The sequence below is a fragment of the Leucoraja erinacea genome, chromosome 12 (genome assembly GCF_028641065.1).
Source record: "Leucoraja erinacea ecotype New England chromosome 12, Leri_hhj_1, whole genome shotgun sequence".
NCBI lineage: Eukaryota > Metazoa > Chordata > Chondrichthyes > Rajiformes > Rajidae > Leucoraja > Leucoraja erinaceus.
In genome coordinates, this window is record NC_073388.1 from 44,091,406 (window position 1) to 44,116,753 (window position 25,348).

At 45.1% G+C, this 25,348-nt stretch overlaps 1 protein-coding gene across 1 annotated transcript in view; it reads left to right on the plus strand.

The window, feature by feature from the left end:
- si:zfos-2326c3.2 (mitogen-activated protein kinase kinase kinase kinase 4) overlaps positions 1-25,348 on the plus strand; it is a 280,480-nt gene that overhangs the window by 226,161 nt on the left and 28,971 nt on the right. The window contains exons 26-27 of the mRNA XM_055644013.1: positions 1,264-1,398; positions 14,765-14,865. Of these exons, the coding sequence (XP_055499988.1) occupies positions 1,264-1,398; positions 14,765-14,865 (236 nt within the window). The remainder of the gene's footprint in view (positions 1-1,263; positions 1,399-14,764; positions 14,866-25,348) is intronic.

Consider the following 25,348-nt stretch of genomic DNA (forward strand, 5'->3'; position numbering starts at 1 on the left):
ATCTAGCTTTGTGTTATTTCCTTGCCTGAATACATGCCTGGCTCTGTGAGACCAGAACATAAATGCATTGTGGTTATTACCTTAGAACATTGAGCAGTGCAGCACAGGAATAGGCACTTTGACCCTCATTAACTGTGCTGAACATGATACCAAGATAAACTAATATCATCTGCCTGCAAATGATCCATATCCCTCCATTCCTGGCATATCCATGTGCCTATCTAAAATCCTCTTAAACCCCACTATCATGTCTGCCACCACCAACACCCCTGGCAGCGCGTTCCAGACACCTGCCTCTCTCTGTGTAAAGAAACTGGCCCCACACAAGTCCTTTGAACTTTGCCCATCTCACCTTAAAACAATGGTCTCTAGTCTTTGACATCACCACCCTCAATGTCAAAAAGAAACTTGCCCTGCACATCACCTTTATAATTCCCCCTTCTAGCTTTAATGCTGTGCCCTCTAGACTTTGACATTTCCACCCTGGGAACAAGGTTCTGACTCTCTACCCCATCTATGCCTCTCATAATTTCCTACACTTCTATTAGGCCTCCCTTCAGCCTTGAGCAAGGAATTTTGTGTGAAAGCCACAGGATAAACAATTCGAAGACCCTCTCTCCAACTCTTTCCTGTTTGTGTTCAACCTTTCCTTTATTATGCGTTTGCAGCATTGACAACACTTTTGGGAGTTTGTGATAAATATTCCAGGTGCTTTGACTTGTGCAATTGGAATTCAGTAAAATTTAAATGAGGGCTTTAAATGCAGCTTCCTGCAGGCTTGGATATCTAAAATTATTCAATCACATCCTGCATAACAGTTGTGTGGGATGGCACGGTGGTGCAGTGGTAGATTTGTTACCTTACAATGCCAGAGACCCGGGTTTGACCCTGACTACGAGTGTTGGCTGTACAGAGTTCTCCCTATGACCCTGGGTGCTCCAGTTTCATCTCACACTCCAAAGCCAGACAGGTTTGTAGGTTAATTGGCTTTGGTGAAAATTGTAAATTGTCCCTATTGTGTTGGATGGTGCGAGTGCATGGGGATCGTGGTCAGCAAGGACTCAATGGGCCGAAGGGCCTGTTTCTGCACTACATCTCTAAACTAAACTAAACTTATTTTATATTGGGTTTCCAGCATCTGCAGTTATTTTATTTGCCCCTTAGCTGTGGATCTTGGGCCGATCGGGATCAATATGTTCCATTGGTCAGGCTCAGAATTGGCTCAGGCCCTGAGTTCTCATTGTAATGCTGTTCAACCCACAGGGAAAAAGAACAAGTTGAGAGTTTACTACTTGTCGTGGCTTCGAAACAAGATCCTGCGTAATGACCCGGAAGTGGAGAAGAAGCAAGGATGGGTGCCTGTTGGTGACATGGAAGGCTGCGTCCACTACAAAGTTGGTAAGCATTGGCCATCTGGAGAATGGGCTATTTACTCTTCCTGTCTTTGTCATGAGTTGTTTAACAATCTTACGAGGATGCAGAACGGGTTTACCAGCGTGCTGTGGAATACATTGCCACAGAGGGCTGTGGCGGCCAAGTCAATGGATATTTTTAAGGCTGAGATGGACCATTCTTGATTTGTATGGTTGGCCGGGGTTAAGGGGCGAAGGCAGGGGGAATGGGGTTGAGAGGAAAAGGTAGATCAGCCATAATTGAATGGTGATGTAGACTTGATGGGCCAAATGGCCCCTTTCTGCTCCATGAACGCATGAATGCTGTCTGAATGAGTGGGTATTAGTAACATGGAGACGTTGGACAAACTTGTATTGTTTTCTCTGGAACGTCAAAGTTTGCGAGCTGATAGAAGTATATAAAATTATGAGAGGCATAGATAGAGTAGACAGTCTGAACCTTTTCCCCCAGGGTGGAAATGCCAAAGACCGGAGAGCATAAGTTAAAGTGAAGGGAGAAATGTTTAAAGAAGGTATGAGGAAAGCCTTTTGCGTAGAGTGTCCAGAATGCGCTGCCAGGGGTGGTGGTGGAGGCAGATATGATAGTGGATTTTAAGAGGCTTTTAGATATACAGGGAATGGAGGGATATGGATCACATGCAGGCAGAGGAGATTAACGAAACATGATTACAATCAAGCCGTCCACAGTGTACAGATGCAGGTAAAGGGCATGGCATTTGGTGCAAGTCCAATAAAGTCCCATTGTACATAGTTCAAAGAACTCTATTGAGGTAGATGGGAGGCAGCAGAGTTAGTGTAAGAAATAGTGCTGTATAAATACAGATTTAAAAGAGCGGAGCGATTGTAATGAGTGATAGCAGATGAACGTCTGGGGCCGGAACACCAAGAGTCACCTGGCTCTGGCGCCATCTTGGAGTGTCTCGTACACTGTACATCCCGCACCACAAAACAACACATCAGCAGAAGAGCAGTAAGTTTCGGTCGGTGAGTGATGTCATTTGTGAGGGTTTGTATCACAGTATCGAGGACCCCAGGTATCAGAGCCATGGGAGGGGAGCTTGAAGGCTCATGGATCAGAGCTATTTGGAGCATGGAGATGTTTAGGTTCAGATTTATTATTGTACAGTGCAAAGCTTTAATGTAATTAAAGGGGACTGCAGATGCTGGTGTATACCAAAATGACCATGCTGACCAAGATGCCCCATTTAAACTCGTCCCACCTGCCCGCATTTGGCCCACATGCCTCTAAACCTTTCCCATCCATGTATCTGTCTTAAAGCTTTTTAAATGCAATTATAATACCTGCCTCAATGACTTCCTCTAACAAAATGTGTAGGAAGGAACTGCAGATGCTGGTTTACACCGAGGATAGGCATAAAATGCTGGAGTAACTTAGCAGATCAGACAGCAACTCCAGAGAAAATGCATGGGTGACGTTTAGATATGCCATTTATTGTCACTATACATGTACAGTGAAACTGAAAGCTGCTCGTACTCAGTGCATACATACAATTTAGCACAAAAAACAAGAAACAGAAAAAAACAAAAAACAGAAGGGAGATGGGGGGGGGGGGGGAATAGGTGCACAAATTCTGCGGCGCTACATACATATATACATATATACAGATGGAAGTCCGTGTTGGGCGGTGTAGTCAGTGCATGTGTGAATTTGAATTTATAGTAGATATAATTCTCGGAAAGCAATTATTCCTGAGTCTGTTTGTCCTGGATTTGATGCACCTATAGCGCCTTCCAGAGGGCAGCAGGTCGAACAGTCCAAACGCAGGATGGGAGCTGTCTTTGATGATCTTCTTTGCCCTGCTAAGGCAGCGGGAGGTGTAGATGTCCATCAGGGAGGGGAGAGGGCAGCCAATGATCCTCTGCGCTGTCCTGGTTACCCTCTGAAGCCTCTCCCTGTCTGCCATGGTGCAGCTGCCATACCATGCTGTAATGCAGTATGTCAGCAGGCTCTCGATGGATGAACGGTAGAAGGTCAGCAGCAGGTTAGAGTCCAGGTTGTGCTTCCTGAGGACCCTCAGGAAGTGCAGCCGCTGCTGAGCCTTCTTGATGACCGCTGTCGTGTTGTCCGTCCAGGAGATGTCAGCAGCGATATGGACGCCGAGAAACCGGAAGGTGTTGACCCTCTCCACACACTCGCCGTTGATGTGTAGGGGGGCTAAGTCGGTGCTGTGCCTCCTGAAGTCGACAATGAGCTCTTTTGTTTTCCTGGTGTTCAGAGCCAGATTGTTTTCTGAGCACCAGGTTGTCAACTTCAGGACTTCCTCTCTGTAGGCTGCCTCGTCTCCCTTCGAAATAAGTCCGACCACAGTAGTGTCGTCAGCAAATTTGACGATGCGGTTGTTGTTGTGGGCCGGACTACAGTCGTAGGTGTAGAGACAGTATAGGAGGGGGCTTAGCACACAGCCCTGTGGGGAACCGGTACTCAACCTGCGAGTGGAGGAGAGATGGGGGCCGAGTCTCACAGTCTGGGGCCGGTTGGTGAGGAAATCCTTTATCCAGGCACATGTGACAGTGGGGAGGCCGAGAGTGACCAGTTTACCAATGAGAATGTCCGGAATGATTGTATTAAAGGCTGAACTAAAATCCACAAAGAGCATCCGGACGTAGCTCTGCCCCTGCTCCAGATGGCTCAGCACAGAGTGGAGAGCTACGGTGATGGCGTCTTCTGTGGATCTGTTTTGGCGATAGGCGAATTGGTGGGGGTCGAGGTCTGCTGGTAGATAGTCCTTGATGTGCTGGAGGACCAATCTCTCGAAGCACTTCGTGATTACCGGAGTGAGGGCCACAGGACGGTAGTCATTAAGGCTGGTGATGGTAGACTTCTTCGGCACAGGGACGATTGTGGCTGATTTTAGGCAGGACGGAATAACTGCCTGGGCCAGGGAGAGGTTGAAAATTCTGGTGAAGATGGCAGTGAGCTGGTGGGCGCACTATCTAGTTTCAGGTCTCTTCAAGTAGATGAAGTGCAAAGCTTTGTTTTGCATGCCACCCAATCAGATAAGATAATACTAGACAGAAATAAAATCCTGTCAAACTCAAGTAGAATAGATAGTGTGAAGGGAAGGATATAGAGTGCAGATTATAGCGCAGGGTTGATCCAGTAATTGCCAAGTCAGAGCGAGTGTCAAACAATGGCGACTATGTTTACAAGATAAGAGGGTACGCACATAAAAATGAGTTGTGCAGGAATATCTTTGTACACAGGAGATGAATCTCTGGAATTCTCTATCCTGAAGGATATGGAGGTTGAATCATTTTAAGGGATCAGGAGGTAGATAATATTATGAAATATCTGGGAATTAAAGACATGGGGAACTGCGACACAGGGGCAGATCAGCCACTATCATATTGAATGGCGGGGCAGGCTTGTGAGCCTCGATGGCCAACTCCTGCTCTAACCTTGCGATCAGTGGCAGAGGGTCCTGAGGGGTATCCAGTCTCAAGAAGGGTCCTGACCCAAAACATCGTTTGTCCATTCGCATCTCAGATGCTGCCTGACCTGCTGAGTTCCTCCAGCACTTTGTATTTTGCTCAATTAACTGAAGGCCAAACTAGTTGAACTGGCCAGCCCCTTCTAAATAGCTCTGCAGCAGGTAAAATATTGCAATTAAGGGTTGTAGTGGGGACAGATACGAGATTGGCATTTAAGAAACTTTTGGATAAGCAAAACTTAAAGCACAAACTTAATACAAATTTGATAATACAAACTTAAAGCACATGGTATTGGGGGTCAGTATTGATGTGGATAGAGAACTGGCTGGCAAACAGGAAGCAAAGAGTAGGAATAAACAGGTCGTTTTCACAATGGCGGGCAGTGACTAGTGGGGTATCGCAAGGCTCGGTGCTGGGACCCCAGCTATTTACAATATATATTAATGATCTGGATGAGGGAATTGAAGGCAATATCTCCAAGTTTGCGGACGACACTAAGCTGGGGGTCAGTGTTAGCTGTGAGGAGGATGCTAGGAGACTGCAAGGTGACTTGGATAGGCTGGGTGAGTGGGCAAATGTTTGGCAGATGCAGTATAATGTGGATAAATGTGATGTTATCCATTTTGGTGGCAAGAACAGGAAAGCAGACTATTATCTAAATGGTGGCCGATTAGGAAAAGGGGAGATGCAGCGAGATCTGGGTGTCCTGGTACACCAGTCATTGAAAGTAGGCATGCAGGTACAGCAGGCAGTGAAGAAAGCGAATGGTATGTTAGCTTTCATAGCAAAAGGATTTGAGTATAGGAGCAGGGAGGTTCTACTGCAGTTGTACAGGGTCTTCGTGAGACCACACCTGGAGTATTGCATACAGTTTTGGTCTCCAAATCTGAGGAAGGACATTATTGCCATAGAGGGAGTGCAGAGAAGGTTCACCAGACTGATTCCTGGGATGTCAGGACTGTCTTATGACGAAAGACTGGATAGACTTGGTTTATACTCTCTAGAATTTAGGAGATTGAGAGGGGATCTTATAGAAGCTTACAAAATTCTTAAGGGGTTGGACAGGCTAGATGCAGGAAGATTGCTCCCGATGTTGGGGAAGTCCAGGACAAGGGGTCACAGCTTAAGGATAAGGGGGAAATCCTTTAAAACCGAGATGAGAAAAACTTTTTTCACACAGAGAATGGTGAATCTCTGGAACTCTCTGCCACAGAGGGTAGTTGAGGCCAGTTCATTGGCTATATTTAAGAGGAAGTTAGATGTGGCCCTTGTGGCTAAGGGGATCAGAGGGTATGGAGAGAAAGCAGGTACGGGATACTGAGTTGGATGATCAGCCTTGATCATATTGAATGGCGGTGCAGGCTCGAAGGGCCGAATGGCCTACCCCTGCACCTAATTTCTATGTTTCTATGATATGCAGGGAATGGAGTTGTGGATCATGTGGTGGATAAGACTAGTTTACCTAGGCATTATGTTTGGCATGGACATTGGGGGCCGAAGAGCCTTTGCCTGTGCTGTATTGGTCTATAATCAAAACTTTGATCTGAGCCCAGTAGTCTTTGTGACCAAATTTCTGTGGAAACAACTTTTACACGAGAAATTATTTCATGGAGAATGCAGGGAGAATTTGGGACCAATTACATTTCTAGGGTGGAGATATTCCAACCAGATATGATCACAATGATTTACACTCAGAATAAATTGATTTTTAAATTCCGAATTCTACAGAAAAGGAAGTCTAAATTATTTGGGCTACTTTTAATATAGTGCGTTGTTGTGTCCATGTAGCCATAGACTACAAGAGAAGTCTAAGCAGGTGATGAGTAAAGGGCCTGTCCCACTTAGATGATTTTTTAGGCGACCACAGGCGATTAGGCTGTGGCCACATGGTTGCCGGGGTGTTGCCGGGTCATGAGTCGTCTCCTCAGTCGCCCAAAGAATCGTAGCATTTTCTGGTCGCCGCTGGATTTCGAAATGTTCAAAACATTTTGGCGACGGTCGGCGATTGTTCGACACTCGCCGAAAAATCGCCTATGGGACAGGCCCAAACCTTCCAAGTGGAGGCACACGGAATCATGAGCAAGACACAAAGTGCTGCAGTAAGGCAGTATTTGTAGTTCAATGGTTCAATAGTGCTTTCGTGTCACATACACAAATACACAGTGAAATTCATTTTGCATATATTACACATGCTAGCGCTGCCGTTTTTGGTGGCATTATTCAGAGTCCAAAGCCTGGTCGGCCCGTACGTTCGATGTACTGGAGCAGTTTCCGTGAACCGACTTCTCTTTCTTCGTCCGGACATCTTTGTGTCCCGTGCAAGCCTCCTGCAGCTGACCTTGAAGGCGCTGGAGGCAATACCCCGGCTCACCCTCCTACCGGCCCTTACTGCTAGCGCCCGACATCCCCAGCTCATTCCCAGCTGTGCCGACCAACGAGCTTTCAGGCGGGTTCCCGGTCCCGTGACCCACGAGCTTTCCGTGGCCGCAGCACCTCAAGAAGATCTCGGCTGCATGACACCTCCGGATGGGAGGAAATGGACAGGCAATGTTTCAAGTCGGGACCCTTCTTCTGACTGAATTACTCCAGCACTTTGTGTTTTGCTCAACTTTCCAAAGGGAATTGGTTAAAAAGTTTAAAAGAAAATCTTTGCACAGGCATGGGGAAATGGGGAAGGAGTGGGGCAGTTTGAGGAATTGGTGAGCTTCACCAAGGAACTGGTTGGCCCAAGTGGCTGCTTCAGGACTGTGTGATCCCATTCCAGTCCAGTGCAAACTTGAATCCGATTCCCTCGTGCTTTACACTGAGAGGTAAGGTTGTAACTGACAACCAACTTTGGAGATTTACACAGCAATGTGCCAAGAAAACTCTGAGGCAAAACCAGGTCTAAAGTGTTGCTACACAACATGAAGGTAGCAAATAAGGCCTCAAATGCAAGAGCACTGTTAACTCTATTACATCCAAACCAAGCATTATAAATATCCATTTGTCCATTCGTCTGACTTGGTACTGAACCCCAGTGTATCAATGTAGCAGGTCAGACACTAAGCCATGTCTAATTAAGAGCCTTCTACTCTTGGAATCTTGACCAGTGTATCTCTTGTGATCATCTCACCCATCTTCCTCTTAGAGCAATTCAGAATTGGACTGGCCTCAAAGCATTTGGAATTCTTCCATCCCTGATGTTGTACATAATTTATAAACCAAAGGATTCATATTTTACAGTTGTGTTTTATTGAAATAAGATTATCCACTAGGTCTCTCATCTCCAGGCCAAGATTATAATGAGAAGGAACATTTGGCTGCAAATTGTCTCTACTACTCATTTTCAACCAAGTGAAATAGATTTGGCTGGTGTACTTCATGACAGAAGCCCTGTGTAGTCCTCATTGTTTTTGAATTGCTGAAGTGTACATGTGGAGACTACTGGGAAATGTTGGCAGACTCCGTTGTGAGAGGAGCTTCACTGAAAAGCAGCGGGAACAACAGAATTTCCTTGCATTTCCTTGATTTGTTCTCTACATTTTCATACCTCTAGTTTCCCTCTCCCCTGACTCTCAGTCTGAAGAAGGATCTTGACCTGAGATGTCACCTATTTCTTTTCTCCCGAGATGCTGCCTGACCCGTTGAGTAAACCCCTGCATTTTGTGTCTGTCTTTGATTTAAACCAGCATCTGCAGTTCCTTCCGATACAAATTTTCTTGCGATATCCCCACTCCATATTTACCAGAATGCAGCCTGCATTAGGTGGTATTAGTTGCAAGGAGAAGTTGGACAAATGTTTTCTCTGGAATGCCGGAGGTTGAGGGGAGACCTGATATAAGTATATAAAATTATGAGAGGCATAGATTGGCGAGACATTCAAAACCGTTTTGCCTGGATGGAAATGGTTGATTCTGTGATATTAACTTCAAGGAGAGGTTGGACAAACTTAGATTGTTTTCTCAGGAATGTCAGAGAAGACCTGATGTAAAAGTATATCATTTTAGTTATATATGAAGAAAGACTTTATATGAAGAAAGACTGGATACTCAGCTTGTACTCGCTAGAATTTAGAAGATTGAGGGGGGGATCTTATAGAAACTTACAAAATTCTTAAGGGGTTGGACAGGCTAGATGCAGGAAGATTGTTCCCGATGTTGGGGAAGTCCAGAACAAAGGGTCACAGTTTAAGGATAAGGGGGAAATCTTTTAGGACCGAGATGAGAAAAACATTTTTCACACAGAGAGTGCTGAATCTTTGAAATTCTCTGCCACAGAAGGTAGTTGAGGCCAGTTCATTGGCTATATTTAAGAGGGAGTTAGATGTGGCCCTTGTGGCTAAAGGGATCAGGGGGTATGGAGAGAAGGCAGGTACAGGATACTGAGTTGGATGATCAGCCATGATCATATTGAATGGCGGTGCAGGCTCGAAGGGCCGAATGGCCTACTCCTGCACCTATTTTCTATGTTTCTATAAAGTATATACAATTATGAGAGGCACGTGATAAGGTAGACATTCAGTACCCTTTTCCCAGGACGGACATGTTAGATTAGGTGGTATTAGCTTTCAGGATAGGTTGGTTTCTCTGGAAGGCCAGAAGCTCAGGAGAGATCTGATAGAAGTACCGGTGTATAAAATTATGAGAGGCATCGATAATGTAAACAGTCAGAACCTTTTGTTCCCCAGGATGGAAATGTCAAAGATTGGTAGGCATCGCTTTAAGGATAGAGGGGCAAATTTTAAAGGAGATATGCGGGGCAAGATTTTTTTTAACACAAGTGGTGGGTGCCTGGAATGTACTGACAGGGGTGGTAGTGGAGGCAGATATGATGGTGGCATTTAATAGATTTTTGGACAGGCACATGGGTATGGAGGGAATAAGGGGTACGGATCTTATGCTGGGAGATGAGATGAGTTCATCTTGGCATCATGTTTGGCACAAACATTGTGGGCCGATGGGCATGTTACTGTTCTGCACTGTTCGATACTCTATGTAATTCAGGTGTGACTTCACGTCTGAACTTCTTGCAACTGTCCTTAATTTGTGATGTTATTTATTCGAGAAGGCTTGTTAATAGCAACCACAGTAAATGTAATCATGCAAATTCCATCAAGTTGTGAGCTAGTGGTTAACAGGGGGGAACTTCATACAATTGCTTTGTGAAATTAGATCTATGTGTCTGGATAATTGTACTGCTCCATTAAGATGTGCTGTATTCTGATTGCATGGTGCGTCAATTAAGGTCTTAGTAATGAACCAACACTGGCAAACTTCGATAGAGTCTGAGGCCCAGGTATTAGGTGTCAATGAATGTGGGTTATACAGGGGTTTTATTTGCATCCCAATTAAGGGAAATTTACAGAACCTAGACCAGGTACTGGCAGCAGAGGGGAGAGCTTGGGACTAGCTGGGGACAGGTTATGGTGTGGTCTGCAGGCTGGAAATTGGTTGGTGAAGTGGGTAACTTGAGGCAACTAGTGAGCAGGGGTTCAGGAGAATTTTGGAAAGTTGGAAATCCAGGTGGCATGCAGTTGGGAGTCTGGTATTCAAGGGCGGGTAAAGCTGGCATGGGGCCAGTGGAGCTTCACAGTGCTGTGGAAGTGGAATGGGTGTCTTGAAGGTTAGATTCGGGAGACACAAAATGCTGGAGTAAAGGGCCTGTCCTGCTTGGGCGTCATTTTCGCGTAAGTTACACGTCATCATTTACGTGTCACGATGTACGTTGCGCGCGTTGCCCCAGGATTTTGGTATGTACAAAATCTTTGCGCGCTATCTGCGTGACGTGCAAATGACGCCCAAGTGGGACAGGCCCTTAACTCAGTGGGTCAGATGCACATCTGGAGAACATGAATAGGTGATTTGTTTAGTTTAGAGATACAATGCAGAAACAGGCCCTTCAGCCCACCAAGTCCACATCGATTAGCGATCACCGCACATTAACACTGCCCTACACAAACTAGGGACAATTTTACACTCATACCAAGCCAATTAACCTGCAGATCTGTACCTCTTTAGAGTGTGAGATGAAACCGAAGATCTCAGAGAAAACCAACGCAGTTCACGGGGAGAACATACAAACTGATGTTTCATGTTGAGACCCTTCATCTGACTGGAGAAATCTGAAGAACGCTCCCAACTTGAAACATCACCTATTCATGCTCTTCAGAAATGTTCGATGACTAACTCCTTCTTATTTTTGTAAACCAGCATCTGCAGTTCCTTGTGCCTTAGGTTAGACCATCGTCATGCGTGCCAAGGGACAGTAAAAAGCTTTATGTTGCATGCTGTCCATCAGATTAGATATACCCTACATAAATACAATCACGTCAAGCTCAAATACAATAGGTAGAGCAAAGGAGAAGATGCAGAGTGCAGAATATAGTTCTCAGCATTGTAGCGCATCAGTTCGAGAGACAAGATCCAAAGACCATGATGGAGTAGAGGTGAATCAGACAGTACCCTAGCTTATGGAAGGACCATTCAAAAGCCTGAGAACAGAGGGGAAAATGCTGTTCCTAATTAATGGGATTTACTTAGGTTGAATCCCAGTCGTATATTCCACAACAGAGACATCTAGCCCAATAGAAACAATAACTGTTTCTTCCAGAGCAACAAGGAATAATTTGGGACAGCACGGTGGTGCAGCAGTAGAGTTATTGCCTTACAGAGCTTTCAGCGCCAGAGACCCGGGATCGTTCCCGACTATGGGTGCTGTCTGTACGGAGTTTGTAAATTCTCCCCATGACATGCGTGAGTTTTCTCCGAGGTCTTCTGTTTCTTCCCATACTCCAAAGACGTACAGATTTGTAGGTTAATTGGCTTGGCAAATACATAGATACATTGACAATAGGTGTAGGTCATTCAGCCCTTCGGCCAACACCACCATTCAATGTGATCACCCACAATCAGTACCCCGTTTCTGCCTTCTCCCCATATCATTTGACTCCACTAGCCCTAAGAGCACTACCTAACTCTCTTTTGAATGCATCCAGTGAATCGGCTTTCACTGCCTTCTGAAGCAGAGAATTCCACAAATTCACAACTCTCTGGGTGAATTTGCAACTCTCTGGGTGAAAATGTGAAAATTGTCCCTAGTGTGTGAGTCGGAGAGTGTTAATGCGCGGCGATCGCTAGTCGGCGCGGACCCGGTGGACCAAAGGGCCTGTTTCCACGCTTATCTTTAAACTAAACTAAACTAAATTCCATCTTGGGGCTCAGGTCCATACCTCCTAGAATGTAGCAACACAAGTAGATAGAGTGGGAAAGGAGATGTAGATAGGATAGACAGTCAGAACCTTTTATGAGAGGCATAGATATGGTAGACAGTCAAAACCTTTCTCCTAGTGTGGAAATGTTCATCACTGGTGGGAATAGCTGTAAGGTGAAGGGGATAGTTTAATGGACATGTGCAAGTCAACTTGAGGGTGGTGGGGTCTGGAATGCATTATCTGGGGCGTTGGTTGGGGCTGAAATAATGACATTTAAGAGGCTTTTGGAAAGGGACATGAATATGTAGGCAATGGGGGGACATAGATCATGTGCAGGCAGACGAGATTAGATTGGCTTGGCATCTTGTTAGGCATGGACATTGTGAGTGAAGGGCCTGTTCCTGTGCTGTACTTTTCTATGATCTATATTCTGGACCCAATATCAAATTTTGACCTTCAGGTAACCCACTGAGTTCCTTCATCAGTTTGTTTTTAACTCAAGACTTTAGTATCTGCAGTCTCTTGTGTTTCGATGTAATATAGATTTCAGGTTCATTTGAGAAATTGATCTTTAACTGACCTTAATATGCACCCTGCCATGTGGTTAGGGTCAACCACTAATACATGAGTGATTCCACCTCAGTCCCAGAGTGTAAAAGCAATCCTCAGTGCCTCTCATATTTTTAAATACTTCTGTCAGGTCTTCCCTCAACCTTCGGTGTTCCAGAGAAAACAATCACTGCTAACATTAAAAACTCTTCTTGAATTATGTTAGGACTTTATGAAATTACTTTATGATTACTATATGATTTAAGATTAGGCCACCAGCATAATCAATGACGTCTCATCCTGGTCACTCCCTCGTCTCCCCTCTTCCATCAGGCAAGAGGTAGAGAAGTTTGAAAATGCGCACCTCCAGATTCAGGGACAGTTTCTTCCCAGCTATTATCAGGCAATTGAAATGTCCTCTCACCGACTAGAGAGCGGTCCTAACCTCCCATCCACCTCACTGGAGATTATCAGATTATTTTTACTCAGACTTTAGTGGACTTTATCTTGCATTAAATGTTATTCCCTTTATCCTGTATTTGTACACTGTGGACATTGATCGTAGTCATGTATGGTCTTTCCAACGACAGGACAGCACGCAATAAAAATGCTATTCACTGTACCTCGGTACACGTGACATTCTATCTATATATTACTAAAACTTTCATCTTGTTTCTATCTATCTATCTATGCAATTCCATGTGATCTCGAACCTTCGCCAAAACGGTACACGATAGCGCAAATATTTTTGCACCACTTACCTTTGTCCCGCCGTCATTCGTATAAAGTTTTGTTCAGATTAATGTTATATTTCACATTTTTTCATTTAAAAAAAGTTAATATTTGAGAAGAAATTCGTCACTCTGCAGCTATATCTGCAGCTATGACTTCACAATGCTATAATGTTGCAATCTCAGCACACTGAGTCCTGCCAGGCTGCCAGCACTGGGAAGTGCAATTGCAAGCTACAATGCTGCTATCCCTTTTTTTTATATTCCTGGCAGCATGGAGGGAGGGTGCATGTTTTAAAATATTTTAAAGTCACAGTACACTGAATTTTGAATAAGGCCACATGAGCAGCTCCTGTGCAGTTGGGGGCTCCGAGTGAGTGGTGGAATATTGTGTTGGGGAAATGGGTGAGTGGTGGAATATGGCCTTGAGGAACGGGTTGCTTTGGTGGACCAGGCCTCCAGTTGGGGAAATGGGTGAGTGGGGGAATATTGCGTTGGGAGACCAGACATCCCGTGTGACCAGGACACAACGGGTCCCAGTTGGTCTAGTATATATTACTAAAACTCTGTTTGTTTCTATGTCTGTCTGTCTGCACGGGGTGTGATCCTGAAATTACGCCAAAACGGTATACGATAGCACAACAATTTTTGGCCCACCCTACTCACCATTGTCCTGTGGTGTGTTGTATCAAGTTTTGTTCAGATTGATGGTATATTTTATGTTATTCAGATTTTAAACTTTACAAAACTCCACTTTGACAAAAAATATCTTCCATCTGCACTGGCAGTTAGCAGCATATGACATCATAATGAGATCTTATTTACATAAATTGCCCATCAGCAGCATTCCACCCCACAATAACATCACAATGGGATCTCATTTACAGAAAAAATACAGAAAACACAGCAACTTCCACCTCACAATGATGTCAAGGGGAGTAGGGAGGGGATATGGAGGGAGGGAGGCTGAGGGTAGGGGAAAGGAGAGGGAGGGAGAGTGGAGGGCAGGAGAAGATGGGAAAGAAGAGGGAGGAAGAGGAGGGGAGGAAGCGCTGGGGGTGACGGGGGAATGGAGGAGGATAGGGGTAGGAAGAGGGATGGGTAGGAAGAGGGATGGCAAGGCGCATTTGGGGAGGGTTGCCGTGACTCGCGTCACAATGGGGATCTCTGGCGTCACAATAGGAACCCGTCAGCCGCTTCTGCGCAGTTGGGGGCTATGGGTGAGTGATGGAATATTGCGTTTGGGGACCAGCCCTCCTGTGTGACATGGACACAACGGGTCCCCTTGGTCTTGTAATAAACTATAATAAGATTACCACAGATTAACATGTTACTGAATTGCATCGTGTACCTTGCTGTTTCAATTAATTGTAATACTAAATTGTAACACTAAAATTATTGTTACATGAACTCTTTTTTTTTGACAGTTAAATATGAAAGGATAAAATTCTTAGTTATTGCACTGAAGAATTCTGTTGAAGTGTACGCCTGGGCCCCAAAACCATACCACAAATTTATGGCATTTAAGGTAAGATTATTTTCAGGGAAACTTGTTACCACATAAATGGACATTCACTTCATCCTCCAGCACCACAGGGGACATGTGCAAGGATTTTGTTTGTGGGTTTTAGCTCTGCATTGAACACCATTGTGCCAGAGCTACTACACGCGAAACCCTCCCAGTTGACTGTGCCTGAACCCCTCTGTCAGTGGATTACCAAATTCCTGACAGACAGGAAACAGCATGTGAGGCAGGGAAAGCACATCTCGGACCCGCAGACCCTCAGCATAGGAGCACCGCAAGGCTGCGTACTCTCCCCTCTCCTTAGCTCTCTCTACACCAACGACTCTACCGCCACAGACTCCTCCGTCTGGGGTCTCAAGTTTGCGGATGACACAACCCTGATTGGACTGATCCAGGATGGGGAGGAATCTGCCTACAGACAGGAAGTGTCACAGCTGGCATCCTGGTGCCTTCGTAACAACCTGGAGCTCAATGCTCTTAAGACAGTGGAATTGATTGTAGACTTTTGGAGAGCTCCCTCTCCCTTCCACCCACTCACCATTAACAACATCACAGTCACATCCGTGGAGTCCTTGGAACCATCATCTCCAAGGACCTTAAATGGGGGGTGCCATCGACTCCACAGTCAAAGCGGCCCAACAGAGGATGTACTGCCTGCGGCAGCTGAGGAAGCACAATCTGCCACAGGCAATGATGGTCCAATTCTATACGGCCGTCGTAGAGTCTGTTCTCACCTTCTCCATCATGGTCTGGTTTGGCTCAGCCACCAAGCACGACATCTGGAGGCTGCAGTGAATCATTCGATCAGCTAAAACGATTGTTGGCTGCAACCTTTCCTCCCCCCACATTGACGAACTGTACACTGCAAGGGCCAGGAAGCGAATGGTTAAGGTCATCTCTCACCCCTCTCACCCTAGTCACAAACTCTTTGAATCACTTCCCTCTGGAAGGCGACTCAGGATTGTCAAAGCTGCCACAGCCAGACATAAAAACAGTTTTTTTCCCACAAGTAGTAGCTCTACTACTCAATAACCAAAAGTCTGTAGCCTCCTTTTGCTCTGGTATTTTATTTCATTCACATGTTTAAACTATAATGTTTTATTCTTAATGCTTTATTCTTAATGGTTTACTGTATGTCGTGATGTTACTTGGGAGCGGAGCACCAATGCAAATTCCTTGTATGTGTACATACTTGGCCAGTAAACTTATTCCTCCATTCATTCAACAATGAAGGATTGACTAGTTCTAAATCCATTGTTCCCAGAAAGCTGAAACACAAGAGGTGTGATAAAGTATACTTGCCTTCATCAGACAGGGCATTGAGTATATGCGTCAGGAAATCATGCTGCATCTTTATAAACCTTTGGTTCGGCTGCATTTGAAGTATTGTGTTCATTATGATGCGCAATAGGAAGGGTTTCAGAATTTACGAGGAGAAGGCAGGATAATGGGATAGAGAGGTAGAAATAGATCTGCCATGGGCCGAACGGCCTAATCCTTCTCCGAAGTCTTATGGTCTTAGTTCTGGTCACCCTGTTATCGGAAGTGTTGTGGAGGCTTTGGAGAGGAGGCTGAAGAGGTTTACCAGATGCTGCCCAGATTAGAGAATATTAGTTAGAAGTAGAAGTTGGATAGACATGGATTGTTTTCTTGAGAGCGTGGGTAGCTGAGCGAATACATGTTAGTAGTTTATAAAATAATGAGACGTATAGATAGGGTAGACAGTCAAAACCTTATTCCCAGGGTTGAAATGATAAATACTAGAGGGCACAGATTTAAGGTGAGAGAGGGCAAATTTAAAGGTGATGTGTGGGCAAGTTTTGTACACGGGGAGTGGTGGATGCCTGGAACCCGCTGCAAAGGATGGTGGTGGTGAAGAAGGCGGAGGTAAATATGATAATGGCATTTAGGAGGTTTTAAAATAGGTACATGAATATGCAGGGAATAGGGTGGTGTAGCGGTAGAGTTGCTGCCTTACGGTGCCAGAGACCCAGGTTCAATCCTGATTATGGGCACTGTCTGTGTGGAGTTTGTACGTTTTCCCTGTGACCGTATGGGTTTTCTTTGGGTGCACTGGTTTCCTCCCACATTGCAAAGACGTACAGGTCTGTAGGCTAATTGGCTTTGGTAGAATGTGAATTGTCACTAGTGTTTGTGATAGTGTCAGTGTAAGGGATGATCGCTGGTCGGCAAGAACTCGATGGGCTGAAGGGCCTGTTTTTGTGCTGTATCTGTAAAGTCTAAAGTAAAGGATTAGAAGGATATGTATCAGGTGCAGGCAGTAGGGAGTTTAACTTGACATCATGTTCAGCACAGACAATATGGGCCGAAAGGCCTGTCCCTCTGCCCTACTGTTCTAAATATTATATTCTATGATGATTTATAGTTTGTTAGTGGCCTTGGGCTTGAGATGGGCATGTCATGTTAACATGGCAATACACTACTCCTTATAAATGTAGGTTAATGTACACAATTCATCACGGTTCAAGCACTGGAACAACGGTGGATACAGCAGGCCACAGGCCTGAATGTCGTGGTTAGTTGTGTGGAAGAGCAGTAACGGCAGTCCTTGATGTAGTTGCCTGCTCTGCTGGGCATCTGTCAGGCTGCAGCAACAAGGATGCTGTCAAGATCAAATGGCTGATATAATCTGAAGGCCGTGAGCCTACCTGCCCTGAGGTAAACCAGTGTGTATCAGTTACTTGTGCACATTCCCACAGTGAGTGGATAACAAGGCTCCCTGGCAATAAGGGCAAACACAACAGCAACATAACAGCCATCAGTTGATGCATTCAATATTCTTGAGACGTGAGCAGCTGCAGATGCTGGTTTGTCTGAAGTAGATTCACGAGCCATGATGTTTCTGCCCCCCCCCCCCCACCATGATCAGTCTGAAGAGGAGTCCCAACCCAAACTATCACCTACACTGGAAATGCTCGGGATGTCAGGCAGGAGACGGGAACAATGAAACACACAAAGTGCTGGAGTAATCAGTGGGTCAGGCCGCATCTCTGAAGAACATGGATAGACGACAGACATTTTGGGTCGAGGACCTTCTTCAGACTCCACCCACCCCCCGCCCCCCACACAGTCTGAAAAAGCTTCTCAACACGAAACATCACCTACTTTACTCCAGAGATACTGACTGACGACCTGCTGAGCCACTACAGCATTTTGTGTTTATCTTATAGAAACATAGAAACATAGAAATTAGGTGCAGGAGTAGGCCATTCGGCCCTTCGAGCCTGCACCGCCATTCAATATGATCATGGCTGATCATCCAACTCAGTACCCCTTCCTGCCTTCTCTCTATACCCCCTGATCCCCTTAGCCAGAAGGGCCACATCTAACTCCCTCTTAAATATAGCCAATGAACTGGCCTCAACTACTCTCTGTGGCAGAGAGTTCCAGAGATTCACCACTCTCTGTGTGAAAAAAGTTCTTCTCATCTCAGTTTTAAAGGATTTCCCCCTTATCCTTAAGCTGTGACCCCTGTCCTGCCACCAAAATGGATAACCTCACATTTATCCACATTATACTGCATCTGCCAAACATTTGCCCACTCACCCAGCCTATCCAAGTCACCTTGCAGTCTCCTAGCATCCTCCTAAATTATGTGTGGGACTCTCAGTCTGAAGAAGGGCCTCGACCCGAAATGTCACCTATTTTGTTTCTCCAGAGATTCTGCCTGACCCGCTAAGTTACTCCAACATTTTGTGTCTATCTTCTCCAGAGATGTAGCCTGACCCAGTGAGTTACTCCTGCACTTTTTGCAATAAATAATCTCTCACCGTCTCCCTGTGGCTCTTTTTGTGAGCTATCTGTCAATGAGACCTGTTGTGATGTGGTCAGTAAATGAACACAGATCCATGCGAAAAAATGTTCATGGATTATATTAATAGCAAACCTCATTAACAATAAAATGGTGCTGTAGAGAATTGAACTACATAATATAAGCCATCTCATATTATATGTAACTTGGCCTAATTATTCAGCACAGCGCTCCCTTTGGTCTATCTGTGCTAAGGATTCTGCAATGTATTGGTTTAGAAATGCTCCACTTTCCGAGTCTATTAATTCCTTGCCTTATTTGCTGTAGGTTAACAGAGTTGAGAAGTGGAACAGGCCACAAGAACAAGTCACAATTAAGTTTTTTGAGTCTACTGAGCAGGGTTTGAAGGGATATGGCATTAAATGTGACACCTAACACTATGATCCCCGCAGTTTCAAGAGAGTCTGGGTTAAAGTCTTTGCAGGTGAAGACATTTAAAAGTACAAATATAATTCATGTCGAGACCCTTCTTCAGACCCGAAACATCACCCATTCCTTCTCTTCAGAGATGCTGCCTGTCCCCCTGAGTTACTCCAGCAACTTGTGCCTATCTTCGGTTTAAACCAGCATCTGCAGTTCCTTACTACACAATAACATTCATGCATTTGGAATCTAGGCTTCAAGTTAGTAAGAATCTGCAGTGAGAATGTACAGATTCATGTTTCAGGAACAAGTCTAACACAAAACCACTCCCTTTCATCTAGGGGCAATTTTCAGAGGCCAATTAACCTACAAACCCACCACTGTGCCCCCTTAGTGTAGATAGCCTCGAGTCCTGGCAACATCCTCATTAATCTTCTCTGTACCCTTTCCAGCTTGACAACATCTGTTTTTGGATAATAATATTATTGGTTTAAACTCAAGCCACAGGGTGTAGTATCTGGTCTCCTCTGCTTCATCTCTGCTCCAAGGAGACAAGTCTGGATGTTGACAAGCTGGAGAGGCTGAAGGAGAGGGTGAAGAGAAGATTTACGAGGATGTTGCTAGGACTCGATGACCTGAGCTATAGGAAGATGTTAGGTAAGCTTGGGCTTTATTCCTTAGAGCGCAGGAGGATGAGGGGCAGTCTTATAGAGGTGTATAAGACCATGAGAGGAATAGATAGGGTAAATATACAGAATATTTTACCCGGAGAACCAGAGAATGTAGGTTTAAGGTGAGTGGGAAAAGATTAAATAGGAACCTGAGAGGCAATCTCTTTACACAAAGTGTGGTAGGCATATGGAACGAGTTGCCGGATGAAGTATTTGAGGTGTGTCCTATCACAACGTTGAAAAATCATTTGGACATGTTCATGGATAGGATAGGCTTAGAGGGGAATGTGCCAAAAGCAGGCAGGTAGGACTAGTATAGATGGGGCATGTTGGTCGGCATGGGCAAGTTGGGCTGAAGGGCCTGTTTCTACACTCTTTGACTCTTTTCATCCACTGCCAGTGAGTTCCTTTATTCCGTGATCATTTTGCCGAATCTGTTCTGTGCCACCGTTGCTGAGACCGGCACATCCCGTGTGGTTTCAATGCTCCATTTGTGGCCTGGCCACAACTAAAGCAAAACTCAACAGCATTAAAATTCACAGGCAAAGCATTTACAGCTTCACTATAAAGACCAACTGCTGGAGTTCGTTCTACCTGCTGGGCAACGTTCAGTGAGCTTGAGAATAATGAGTAACATCAACTCATCCAACGATGAGTCACTCCCAGCGCAAGGGAACAATTCATTTCCATAAGAAAGTGAATCCCAGAGCAAAGATTTCCTTTCCTGCAAGAAGGTTGTTTTATTATTGTTGACTAATGATGATAAAAATGCCTTTCGAGCACAAGGTTGTCTCGAGCTATACTGTACATCCTTGTTGGCTTTGGAAATTGTCCAGACAAAATTAATTTGGCAGATTCCAAAGATGGAAGAGTTGTTTTGTTAACAACAGGTTAAAACGTTTTAGACACAAAGTTTTGGAGTAACGCAGCGGGTCAGGCAGCATCTATGGAGAAAAGAAATAGGCGATGTTTCGGCATTGTTCTGTCTGGGGCATATGACAAAAAATCACTCTTGACTGGAGTTTCGAAAAATAAGGGGTGATCTTACTGAAAGATAGAGGGGCATTGCCAGATCAAATCAGATTAGTTTTAAGCGGCTTTTGGATATGTCGGGTTAATACACCAATGTGCAATGAAATTATTTGTGCACATGAAGCTTGCAAAGTAAACAATATGCATGGTCATGATAAATCAAGAATCAAGAGTGTTTTGTTGTGATATGTCCTGAAACGGAACAATGAAATTCTTACATGCAGCAAGCAAATCAGCAATATATGTACAATGTACAATATGTACAATGATGAGTGGAAACCAGCAAAATGATGCAAGAATGTAATGCAAAACAAATTAGTGCAAGAAATCACCAAAGTGCCGTAACGGAATAGCCAACTGGGAGTGATGGACTGGGCTGTGTTCACCACTCTCTGCAGGTTCAGGCGGTCAAGGGCAGTGTAGTTGTCACACTAGGCTGAGATACATCCTGTCTGAACACTTTCCATAGGACATCTGTAGACGTTTAAGAAAATCTTTGTGCACACGTCTGAACTTCTTGGATGCCTAAGAAAGTAAACACACTGATGTTTACAGGTTTACTGCATCAGTGTGAAGGGACTAGGTTAGGTTGTTAGTCATATTAATTGCTCAGGACTTGACCATCTCTACAGCAGCTCCATTAATGAGGACAGGGTTGTATTCACTCCCTTGCTTTCTTAGATCAACAAACAACACTTTCATTTTGCTTTTTATTTTCCATTTTGACCCTTCGTCAACCTGTTTTGGTCATGACCTTTCTATAGTCTGTTTCGAAGTAGGACCTTTCTTCTTCACTCTGACAAACTTTGGGTTATCCTAAAAAAGGAATATAAAATGCAACACGGAGAGACATGGAACTGCAGCTGCCGAAATCTTGAGCAAAACGCAAAGTGCTGCAGTACCCCTGCAGATCAGGCAGCATCTGTGGAGGAAATGTTTAGTTTACTTCAGAGATACAGCACGGAAATAGACCCTTCCATGAATCCACGCCTACAAGCGATCCCGGCACACTAACACTATCCCATGTAGCAGGGAGAATGTCCAAACTCCATACAGACAGCACCCATAGTCAGGATCACACCTGGGTCTCTGGCGCTGTCAGGCAGCAACTCTACCGCTGCGCCACAATGCCATCCCTGAATGCAAAGGCGATGTTTCCATTCGGGCCTCAAGAAGGGCACCAACCCAAAACATCGCCCATCCATGTCATCCAGAGATGCTGCCTGTCCTGCTGAGTTACTTAGTGCTTTGCTCAAGATTCCAGCATTTGCAATTCCTTGTGGCCTTAAATGGGACTTCAACTCCGCCAGATGTGGAGCATTGACTCCACTCAACCGACAGATGTTGTGTGTGTGGAAGGAGGCAAGTGGTCCTCAAGTAGCAACTTCCAAAACTCCACACCAAGGACACTGATGGCGATTGAAAGCTTGCTGGCTGTCAAAGGCCTTTTAGCACTTCTCAAAATAGAGACATTTAAAAACCACTCAAATAGCTTTGAATAATTTTAAAAAATAAAGCGTTTTAAAAATTAAAGTAAGGATATGCACAATTTATTGAAACCACACTAAAATAATTTAAAAGATTAAAATACAGCAAGCTAAGTTAAATAATGAAAGCACGCTCAGCTTTCTAAATAGGGTAAAGCAGTTCCATATGCCTGCCCTGCCCTCCCAGGCTTAAAGAGCACTTCCACCATCTCCAGCGCACCCTGCTCTGCACCTGGAACAGAGATGAGCTCCAGGATGGAGTGGGCATTGGAGTCTCTTGGTACTCAACTGCACCAACTCGACAGGGGCAGCACGGTGGTGCAGCGGTAGAGTTGCTGCCTTACAGCTTCGGAGACCTGGGTTCAATCCTGACAGTTTCCTCCCACATTCCAAAGACATGCGGGTTGATAATAGGCTTTACTTTCCGTACTCTTCAGCCCACCGAGTCTGTGCCGACCACCGATCACCCCGTACCCTAACCTCCTCATACTAGGGACAATTTAACCTACAAACCTGTACGTCTTTGGAGTATGGGATGAGCACCCAGAGAAAACTCACATGGTGACAGGGCGAACGTGCAAACTCCGTACAGGCAGCACCCATAGTCAGGATTGAACCCGAGTCTCTGGTACTGTAAGGCAGCAACTTTACCAATGTGCCACCTTGCTGTCTGAGTAGTTAAAGATAGTACTTTGCTTGCGAGGTGCATTAAGTTTCTAGATAAATGCAAGTTCTAACAATTATTTCATGAGATGTGTGAAGTATAAGTTTAGTTTTAGTTTAGAGATACAGCATAGAAACAGGCCCTTTGACACACCAAGTCCACATCGACCTGCACACTAGGTCTATGTTATCCCAATTTACAAAAGCCAATTAACCTACAATCTAGCACATACTTGGAACGTGGCAGGAAACTGGAGAACCTGGAGAAAACCCACATGGTCACAGGGAGAATGGACAAACTCCATACAGACAGAACCTGTAGCCGGGATCGAACCAGAGTATTTGGCGCTGTAAGGCAGCAACTCAATGCTACTAGATACAAGAATTCTCTGAGTTTGAACCTGTTTGGTTAGATTTAGCAATTAAATGTACTTAAATGGCACACTGGATGTTCTCTCTGTTCTGAACATAAATTGTGGATATAAGTGGATTTATTAGAACAAGCAAGTCATAAAAAGCCAATAAACTATTAATAGCCCAAAAGAGCATTTCTAATTTTAACTAAAAATAGGAAATGCTGGGAACACTCAGTATGATAAGCAGCAAAGGTAGATTAAGAGAGAGTTAATATTTCAGATTGATGATCTTTCATCAGAATGGCAAACTCTAACAATTTCACTCCTGCCATGCGACAGGCTGGTCAGTCATGAGAGCATTGCTCTGGCATGAGAGGGTTAACTCATTCCTTCCCATCCAAACCACCCCTCCCCACGTACGTCCCCCTGCAACTGCACCTGTCCTTATACCTCCTCCCTCGACACCATCCAGAGCCCCGGCAGTCCTTTTATGTGAGGCAGAGGTTCACTTGCACCTTCTTCTGGTAGACTATAGGAGAGAAGCAGCCCTGTCCCCTGTCTCCACCAATGGTGTGGATGTGCAGTTTACAAAGGCGTACAAATACCTTGGAGTATCTCTGGAATAAACTGGACTGATCCAGGAACGCTGAGGCCCTGTACAAGAAGGGACAGAGCAGCTGTACTTTTTGAGAAGGCTCCGCTCCTTCAACATCTGCAGTAAGATGCTGCAGATGTTCTACAAATCGGTGGTGGCCGGTGCCATCTTTTTCACTGCTGTGTGCCGGGGTACCGGGACATCAATAAGATCAACAAACTCATCAGGAAGGCTAGCTCTGTCCTGGGGGTGGAGTTGGATTCATGGGAGGGATCTTGGAAGGGAGGATGCTCCTCAAACTGCAGAGCATCCTGAACAATACAGCTCACCGCTTCCATGACACACTGGTCAACCTGAGGAGTACCTTCAGCCACAGACTGGTTCCACCAAGATGCAGGACAGAACGCCACAGGAGATCCTTCTTCCCTGTGGCTATCAAACTGTACAACTCCTCCCCCTTCTGTTGTGGGGTAGACTGAGACTGACTCTCCTCCCCCCCCCCCCCCCCCCCCCCCATCTTTGCACATCCCCAATCCTTTCCACTCGTCACTTTATTTTCATGGATTTTGCGTTTTTTATGATTGTTGGCGAATTAATTTCCCTCCTGAGATAAATAAAGTTCTATTGTATAGTATCTTCAACCTCATCTACTGTATCCGCCGTTCTCAGTGTGGGCTCCTATATGTCGATGAGACTGCGCAGACTGAGTGATCGTTTCACTAAATATTTACACTCACTCCGCCTTACATAAGCAATCCCCCGGTTTCCAAACATATTAACTGCCTTCTCATCCCCATACTGACCTTTCTGCCCTGGGCGTCCGCCACTGTCTGAGTGAGGCCCATGTTATTGGAGGAATATACTTTGCATGGGCAGCTTACGACCCTGCAGTATTTATGTTGATTTCTCTAATTTCAAGTAACCCCTGCATTCCATCCCCCCCCCAACAGTTCCACTGTGCGCATCCTTGTATCCCTTCGTTATCACCTCTTCCCCAGCTAACAATGGGCCATTATGGGCTCCACCCTTCCTTGGTCATCTGTTGCTGGCTTTGCTTCGATCTGGCCTTTTCTTACCTCCAATTCCCTCCACTCAACCTTTTGCCTGAAGAAGGGTCACAACCCGAAATGTTACTTAAGAGCCTGTCCCACTTTCACAACCTAATTCACAACCTTTTTTACTCGTGGATATTTTTCATCGTGCTAGAAAAAAACACCCCAACCTACTTGATGCCACGAGTACCTACGACTAGCATCACCACCTACCTACGACTTTGTGATGACCATACTGCGAGTATGAGTCAAAGGGCAAATGCGGCAGAGGTCGTGAAAGTGGAACAGGCCCTTTATCCTTTTTTTCCAGAGATGCCTTGCTGGGAATGTGCACTTTGATGATGATGATGTAGAAACAACTCCTCCTCGAGCAGTTCCAGCCCATACCAAAGTAGAGGCAGTTTCGTCAATATTCTGGTTGTTAAGCTGCATTGG